The sequence below is a fragment of the Motacilla alba genome, chromosome Z (genome assembly GCF_015832195.1).
Source record: "Motacilla alba alba isolate MOTALB_02 chromosome Z, Motacilla_alba_V1.0_pri, whole genome shotgun sequence".
Taxonomy (NCBI): domain Eukaryota; kingdom Metazoa; phylum Chordata; class Aves; order Passeriformes; family Motacillidae; genus Motacilla; species Motacilla alba.
In genome coordinates this window covers 40,364,962-40,374,230 of record NC_052046.1, presented here as the reverse complement: position 1 = coordinate 40,374,230, position 9,269 = coordinate 40,364,962, and the positions used below count along the sequence as shown (strand labels likewise).

Here is a 9,269-nt window from a genome sequence, read left to right as displayed (position 1 = left end):
GGCCCCTGGTTCCCAGCAGCTGGGCTCAAAAATTAAGTTTTGATGAGTACCTAAATTCTGAAATAAAATGACTCCTACCAAGACAATGCCAAGTTGTTCTACTAGTCATTGGTCTGGAAGTTAGCAGAGACATCATTCCTGGTACTGGAATGCATTCGCATTTTCTCTCCCTTAAATTTATTTTTACATTCCATGTTCAAATATATTTTCATTTATTTGCTGCTTTCTTTTTTGTGTGTTTAGATGCTTGTATGATTTTAAACATAATAGATCCTTTCTATGTCAACAACAGCATCTCCATTTAAATGCAGAATACTTCTTGAAGACAATTGTTTGGTGGAAAGATTGGAGATAGAAATAGAGCAGAGATATAAATTGCATATATCTTTGTTTTTGATTTTTTCCCTCTAAAACCTGCATTTCATCTGAATGGAGATGCATAAAAATCCCATTAAAATTGGTTCCACTTCTTAGAAATGTGCTGTAAGACTAATTCTGACAAAGTTGACATTTTATATGCTCATATCATGACTTAGGAAAGGTAATAAAAATAAATTCTCTTGTATAGTCACTATAAAACCTGGTATGAGATGAACGTTATATTTGATACAGATATACTTACTGCTATGCCAGTAAAAAGAGACAAGGACCCTATCAAATACTCATTTTACTTTCACTTGGCTCAATTTTCAGCTGTCTTGTAGGCTGAAAACATTCTTTGCTAATATTTTTCTTGGTGGAAAATGTGACCTTTAAACAATTATTCAGATTAAACCAAAACTAATATTCTAATTGATTTTTCCCCCAATCAGCTGAAGAAGAGTCTACACCCTGCAAAATATTACCAATGAGTTAATGAAGCACAAGCTGCACAAATTCCATTCCTTTGTGTGAGCTCCCATGAGAAGTCTAAAGAGGTCTGCAAGCTGCTCATGACAAGATAATCCAATGCTCTCAACTTAAAGAAGTTGCTGTATGTGTCTTTGGACAGAACAAGTACTTCAGAAGTAGTCCTATACTCATAACATCATTGCTGCCACAATGTTGGTTTTTTCTTTTAATCCTAAATTGCTGTTCAAGTGAAAATGTAATCAAGAATTTTTTGCATCATTCACATAAGTAATATTGTAGCTAGTGATGGTTGAAAACAATGAAAACCAAGTCACAAAATACTTTAAATGTCAAGGTGACTTGAATTTCCTGATATTCAGCCCTTTCTTAATTTTTTGAAGGTTTTACAAAGTAGCATTTCTTCAAACCTGTTTTTATTACCAGCTCCAATAAAGACAATCAAAAGAACAGCAGTTCCCTTTTAATTTTAATTTCTTTTTTCTTTTGCCATTCTGTGTGTTTTAAAATGTTCTCCAATTTTCAAAGAGACAGAAATATGGAAAGTGATTTTTTTTCTTCTCCTTTTTCATAGTTTGATAGTCTGTATTCATCCAGTCTCAAGGTATTTCATAGCAATTACAGACTGGCAAACAAAAAAAAAGGAAGGGAAAAATGAAATTTAACAAGAAAAAAGGAAAAAGCTTTTAGTCTGCATTTTTTAATGTTCCATTCATAAAAGGAAAGAAAAAGGGAAATACATGAAAACACAAAACTCTTGACATTTGATTTTGAATATTTTCAACACCAAGGAATGGGGGGGATACTAAAAACCAAATAAAAGCCTGAAAACATTTGATGTGCTTCCTCAATCACAAAAAGGGTACTTTTGGTGTGGCAAATCGACCCAGGGTATACAACTGACAGGCTTGCATTCAAACACGTAATGGTAAATCAGTTCTTGAGTGGAGTATATTTTCTCCATGAATAGGAGCTGGTAGTCATACCTCTGTTTGCTTCAAGCTTTCCATGGGAGGTATAAGTCTCATGCAAGGAAATATCCTCTCTCTTTGGTTTCTATGGAAACCAGTTGTGCATGGCTGTAGCTGTAGGCACTGGGTCCAACCAGTTTTTTTTTATCTTTTTCTGTTTGGGCTGCCTTAATGATCTTACAATATGACATGTTGCATAAAACAGTGTTCTTTGTTCTCAAAGAAGCAATGCACTTTCCAGATTTCAGTGTTTTAGAAATGGCTTTCCAGTTGGTACTCAGTCCTTCTGCTGTGTGGAGTTTTGAGTGCCTATTTTAGCTTTAATGACCAGATCAAGAAGAAATTAAGGTTGGTTTTGGTTTCCTTCTCCCCTCCCCCCACATATTAGTATTTAATTGTTGCCACTTGACATGCTTTTCTTGGAAAGTGGAAAAGTGTGTGTGTGAATTCTCTTTGACTTGGGAAAGATGTACTGCCAACACTAGGAGAAAGCATTTGGACCAGTGAAAGGAGGAGCGACACCACTGATACCCGTTTACACTTTTCTGGATTTGCCAGCCCCATTGGGTCACACACCAGTTTCCACCCAGTGGAGGTGCCAAGAAGGTGTGTAGTGGTGGGGAAGCTTAATGTAAAAGTGGAGTAGAGGAAACTGATAAAAACCACTGTTTTTAGCATGGTTTTAAAGGCATATCTTATACTATGTGTGCCTTAATCTAACAAGGCCTTTAAAAGTTCAAAATCTCAAAACAACCCTCCTTCTGAGTGCTTTAATTTCACCATCTACATCTTCATCTGTACATGGGTTACAGGGGAAGTAGTAGCTGTTTTACAGAAGCAACTTTGGAGTTTGTCTGTGCCAGTGAGACACTTGGAGCAGTTCCTGAGGGTATGGCTTTGCGATCCTGTTTCTTTTTATAGGAGGCCTGTATGAAGCTTAAAAGATTGTCTACTCTGGTCTAGTGAAAGGTTTCTTGCCTGTGGCAGGGGGACTAGAACTAGAGAATCTTTAAGGTTTCTTCGAACCCAAACTATTATGTGACTGATTCTAAGATGGGCTTGTGTAGCTATACCCTAATGCCACCTCTAGACTTGTCTTGTTCACACAAGCCTGAAGAGACTAGCTGACCATCTTGATGTGAATTGTTGCCCCTAACAGCTCAGCTGTGCTCCCTGGTCATTCTGTATGAGAGCCTGTGTCATCCAAAATGAGTTTAGTCAGCTGCCTACACTGCACAAACACAATGTTGACTTAATGGCTCTCTGGTCTCACTCCTGGAGCCAGATGGAATGAGCCTCTTTGACCTTCTGGGCACATCAGAGCTGTTAAATGTCAGTTATAGCTTTCTACAGCAGTGAATGCGAAAGAAAAGTATACTGTTGACATTTTATTAACTTGAAGGATTATACTTTCAGCAACATTGCAGAAAATAGTTTATCTATGGTGTATTATCTGTTACACCCACATTTGAATTTCAATACTCATCAGTTCATAAGCAGAAACAACTTCAGAGAAAACAGGGACAGCATTTATCATATTGTGCTGTTTACCACTGTAAAGAAAACAGAGGAGCATTCCTATTCTGTCATTCTCTTTGTCACATTACAGTCTCCTGATGGATAGCTTTGCTCACTGCTTTTTCAACCTTTCCTCCACACACACAGGTAAAATGACTTATCACAAAGGCAGTGCTACTGAGGATGCCAGTTAGTCTTTTGGTTACTTCAGAGACCCATTCCGTTTTTCTTGTTCTTCATCTTACATTTTAAGCAGAAGCTTTCTTTTTCTGAGTGCCCTATGCATTGCATATCAAAAAGAGGGTGAGGGGTTTTAGATAGCTCAGCCAATATTGATCCCTGATGCTGCAATTTCCTCTTCCATGGTGTTGAGTGTGCTCTATTTCCCCCAAGGACACTGAGATCTGGGGACTGGCTCTCCAGGTCAGTTTAGTGTTAATGTTTAGTGTTGGTGCTTCTGATTCCTCTGTTGAGCTGGTGGTCAGGTATGATCTCTGGCCCATTTGTTCTGCCATGAATACAGAGATGTAGAATAAGCAAAAAGGAAGATATGTTGTAACTAATTTCTTAATATCTCATTTAGCTTTATGGGCACAGGAAAGAACAGAAAGGGAAAAAGATAGGCTGACATGCTTTTGTTCATAAAGCTTGCAAGCTAAAAACCAGTAGTTGGTACTCCTCGCAGTATTTTCTGATGTGTTTCTCATATGTTTCCTCATGCTTTTCTGATAATTTTTTCCTGCATTGCAGAAACAAATCAGTGTAGCTTCCACATGTGTACAGATGCGAGGGGGAATTCTTTTGCCCCCCTTCCCCATCTCTCTGATGCAGAAGACAGAAATCAGGGAAAAAAGCATTCAAGAGAATAAGTGAATGGCAGCAAAACCAACGCAGCAGGAGGGCTGGGGGGGTAGCAGCAGGCAGAACAGGAGAGAGGGCATACACAGATATCAGAGAAGGAAGACATACATTCAGGAGCAGCTTTGAAAGAAGGATTTTGTTAAGATTTAACAAGTTAATCGCTGCATACTAATTACTGTTAATGAAAAGATTAAAAATAATAAAAGCAATTTATCTCATTCCAAAATAATTACCCTTAATAACTTGTTTGTACAGCATATAGAAAGAGATTTTCATGGGAATCCATCCAACATCTGTGTATGCACAGTGTATATATCAGCAATTGGTTCTTGCAAAATGTCTGACAGATGTGGGATCCTCCACTTTGCTGAGATTTTACAGGGTTACAGGGATGTGAGCATCAAATTATTCTGACTTTCTGTCAGGTTTGCAGGTGCTCATGTTTCTGAAAATGAGGATCATCTTTTTGTATTCTCCCTTATGTATGTGTCTTGCATTAGTCTTGTTCTATGTCTTGGGAAACTGAAGAGACCTTAAGGGACTTCATCAGGATGATTACAGAATCACTGCTGGGCTTGGGATCTGCCTTCCTGGCACCTGTGGCAAGATTTAGGCAGGCTTCCAATCCTGCATGCCTCATGCGTACCACAAGTTTGAGCAATAATATTCCTCTGATAATGCTGATAAGTGGCATCAATTCCCTTTGTTATTGTTGTGAAGTGATTTAGCTGGTGTGTACAGTTTCTTTACACACAAGGAAAAATTAATATAGCACTTACTGCCTCTCGTATTCAGTCATTACAGCAGTCAGTCAGATCACTGGTAAGGCAAGCTGAGGGGTAAAATTGTGAAATGGCAGGGATTTCTCATCCAGGTGTCTTGAGTAATTGAAGCTATCCACAGAGAAGTCTTGCTGAGTAAAAAAGGGCAGAATATTATTAACATCATTATGGCCCTTAAAACACTGAATGAATGATAAAGGTGTTGAGGAGGATAATGAGTCTAGGTGAGTATCACCTTTGGAGATTCCTTATTGAATAGCTCTGCTTAAACCGTCCATTTGTTGATGGCTCTGACTTGCACATTTGTCGCCATCCTGGCTACTGCTGGAGAATTGGGCAGTCCAAGTAACCTGAACAAACAGTGCTGGCTACCACTTTGACTATTCCTCTGCATTTAGGTCTTCCACACATTAAAGGAGTGCAGCCTTCTTCCAGCTGTCCTCCTTCAAGTGTAAATATCTCCAATGACAGTAGTGTAAGGGACCCTCCACAGCAAGCTGGGCATGGACCTTCCCGGTTTCTGCAGGCTGTGCTGAACAAGCTACAGCAGCAGCATGTGGTTAAGCTGATGCAGGGCATAGTCTTCGTCCTAAGGAGCCTTATCTGAGTTGCTCTCTTGCAAATTGTTTTTAGGTGAAGATATCATCTGCTGCACCTGGGTAAACAGGGTTGAAGCCTCTTAAATGTTGATGAGGAGAGGTAGCTGGAGTGAGCAGAATGAGGAGGGTTAGGGCTGTGGTGGGGCTGCCCTCTTTGTGGTGTCATGAGGATGCCTACCTTAGGTCCTATGCTCGATCTCTGCTGGGGTTCCTAGGCTTCATCTTCTGGGGTACTGCTGCAGCTCAGATGTTTGGTGGAGTTTCAGTGATCCTGATGTTCAAGAACTACAGATCTTTATTTCAGGAGTCTTACTTGTCTCTCCCTGGTTGGTTGGCTCTTGCAACTGCACTTACATTGCTACCTACTGGAATTTTGGCTGTCTCTATTTCTGTTAAGTGTTCCCGCAATCAACAAGGGACTTTTATGTACTTGCTGCTGCTCCTTCTTTGCTTAGAAATGTCTTCAGCAGCTCTGGCATGTTCCTACCATGTTAGGACAGCTTCTCATCTGGAAAGTGCTATCAGTTACCTTGTTCACCAGCACAACTGGACATGCTCCCAGGATCCTGGAAACAGTGCTGTGGACGTGATGCAGAAGAAGCTGAAGTGTTGTGGGGTCCACAACTACACAGACTGGCTAAAGGCATCATCTTTGTATCATCCAGCTTGTATCCCTGAAAGCTGCTGCAAGGAGAAGCATTCTCACTGCAGGGGAGACTTAGGCCATGTGGAGTGGCTTTCTGAGGAAGGCTGTCTAAAGAAGCTGGAAGACCTGTTGTGTTTTTCCATGCTGTACATTTTTTGGTGTTGTACTGTGCTAAGCATCTTGGAGCTCTTGGCTGCTGTCAGCAATGGCATCCTTATGAGACGTCAGCCATTCCATGAACTTCATATTCTGGACTCATATATCTTCTCACAGGACTATAGGTACTAGCTGCTTCACTGGACCTGCTACGTTTCCTCAGCTTTTTCTACTTCATTGTTGCATTGGAACAAGACTTTAAAAAATTTCATAAAAAATAATAATTGTAAATCAATCTACTTGATCACTGCTGGATATTTTTTTATTTAGTATCATGATCTTAGATCAGTTCTCCCATAGGTTTTTTTCAATAAGCATTCTGTATCTGAAAATCTTGTGGGGACGAGTCTCCAGCATGTGCAGACACAAAACCACTGTATATGAGTGCAGGGGAAGCAGTAGGAAAAGGTGTATCTGGCTCAGGGCAACTCGTTGTGAGGTCATAAGCTGCACTTTTGGACTGAATCTCAACTGTACTAGAGTCTCGAAAAGCAATTAACATGCAGATTGTTCTACTTCCAAACTTGTGTTGGAAGCTTTGGTTTTTCTATAAGAAGCCCTTTGGATAAAGTTTAATATTTTTATTTTTCTTGCTCAAATGAGGGTTTAAGTAACTTATTCTTCAATGAAAATCCATGTCAGTTTTTGAAATGGCATGACAGTACAATCTAAATAGGTTTGACAACAGCAGAGTAAGTTATATGATGATGAGCAGCAGGAGGTAAAGCAGTCTTGGGAGTTGCACAGGAACAATTCCCAAATAATAGAGCAAGAAAGTCTGTCTGTATTCATTCATTTATTTCATGACAGAGCAAGGAAGGAGTCAATTATTTTTTGCCAGAAAAGTAATGTGCGGCCATGGATGTGCTTGAATTTTGCTGGAAATACACTGCTTTTTCTTAAGGTATGTCTGCCTTTCTTACTAAATCCCCTTATTACCAGTTTTCTGTCAGTCTCTCTGCAGCCTGCATGCGCTGAAATGGACTAAGTTAGCATGTGGAGTACTCATACACTTGTTTATGTGAGTGATATTGGTGTTTAGAGAGGTGCTGGCAAAGGCTCTTCTCCACCTGCATTGGACTGCGCAGTATGGGCTTGTATATATGTGTCTGTTTGGAAAGTGTCTTAAGCTTCTCGGCTGACCTGGGAATGGGCACTCTAGCAGCTTTATCCTTTGGTAAGTGTGTGTAGGAGATCTCCAGGGCCTACAACTGCACCACATTAGATTTTACTGGACTGGAAACAAGGAAAAAGCCTGGGTCACAAAAACTGCTGGACTTGGACTTGCTCCCTTAGCTCTTGAAGTAATAGTCAGTTCAATCATTATTGCTCAAAGTTTTTTACCAAACTTCAAGTAACTTAGTGCAAATTTCAGACTCTAAATCACCAGATACTGATTTTCATGAGCAGAAAAGAGAAAAAAACTATAAAACATTAGGTCAGTTCTTGAATGCTAATTATTAGCCACGTAAAACAACAAAGATGAAATATACTGCAAAGCTTCTTCAGTAAAAAAAACCCCAAAAAACCAAACCCAAACCGAACAAAAACACCAACCAAAAACTGCCACCGAAATCCAAACACCTCCTTCCAAACCTACTTCAAACAATTAAGGTATTGCTTTAGGTAAAGGAAAATAACTAATTCATTAGGCAGAGTAGTTCTTAAATAAAGAGGGAATGACATGGGATGGGTGTGGCAATGAATGAAGTTTGTCTAGTTAAGCACCACAATAGGGGCTTTGTGGTACCCTGGCACACAAATGGTTTGTAATGCAAATTACTGTTATGGTATTAAAAAGATGCAATGAAAATGAAGTGACAGCAATAGACCCAAGGAGAAAGAGTTTATTGGAGAAAGTGGAAGAGTGGAGTAGATAAAGTACCTTTTTACCATTTGCCTTTATTAAGGAGGTTATTATTCTTCTCAAATCTTATACCTTACAATTTACTTACACTTTCTGAGAGTGAGTCTCTTGAAGGGGAATGCCCATATTTTTTATCACTAAGCAGAAAGTAATAATTTCAAGGTGATTGAAGGGAGTTACTTATGTGGATATCTTCATCTATTCTCCTGTCTGCTAAAAGTTAAGGTCATTCATGATTCTCTCTATACTTACTGTACTAAGAAATTGAAAATATAAATAGGAAATTAATTAGCTGGACATTAAATATATGAAATAGCTTTTAGTAGTTATTTTGTCCCTTGCATATCCTTCCCTGTAGAAGAGCACATCTTAAACCTAGTAATAAGTGTGACGATGCATGAGACACACATAATTCGGCTATAAATGGTTGATACTACAGTAGAAGACAAAACAATAGGTTTATTACCCCTTTGATATGTGGCAGTTTGATTCAGAATACTTATGACAGGAATAACTTATTTTGAAATAAAAATGGTGCTATTTCTAAGCAAGTGCACTTGGTTTCCATATTGTAAGATATGTAAATCCTTGGATGCTATTGCATTCTATGCAATTTGTATTCTTCATTCTGAAAGGATCACCAGCTGTTTTTCAGAATCTAAAAAAATTAGCGGCTGTATAGGAAGGCCACAGATGACTTACAGTTAACATTTCTGAAAATTGTGTTGCTTTAGATTTGGAGGGGAAAAACTGATATCCAGTGCAAAGCTGGAAATATATTCTGTGATTACTCTCTTACAGAGCTTTAAAACATATATATAAAGATACAGATATATATCCCATATATTCCATGCATGAGCTGGTGATTATACTGGGATATCTTTTGTAGAATGCAACAGTCAGAAAGGCAGAATTTCTTCTGAAATGTAAAAGACATTATTGCAGCTTTTTCTCAACTGTCTTTCTGTCTTTCCCTCTTTCTAACTTTTTTTCCAAGAACCCTGTATTTTTTCCCTTTTT

At 38.9% G+C, this 9,269-nt stretch overlaps 1 protein-coding gene across 1 annotated transcript; it reads left to right on the top strand.

The window, feature by feature from the left end:
- Positions 1-5,195: 5,195 nt before the first annotated feature.
- On the top strand, positions 5,196-6,514 carry LOC119696056 (tetraspanin-3-like). Its single transcript, XM_038125570.1, has 2 exons — positions 5,196-5,205; positions 5,676-6,514. Exons 1-2 carry the CDS (start codon positions 5,196-5,198, stop codon positions 6,512-6,514), a joined length of 849 nt encoding a protein of 282 aa, XP_037981498.1.
- The last annotated feature ends 2,755 nt before the right edge of the window (positions 6,515-9,269 follow it).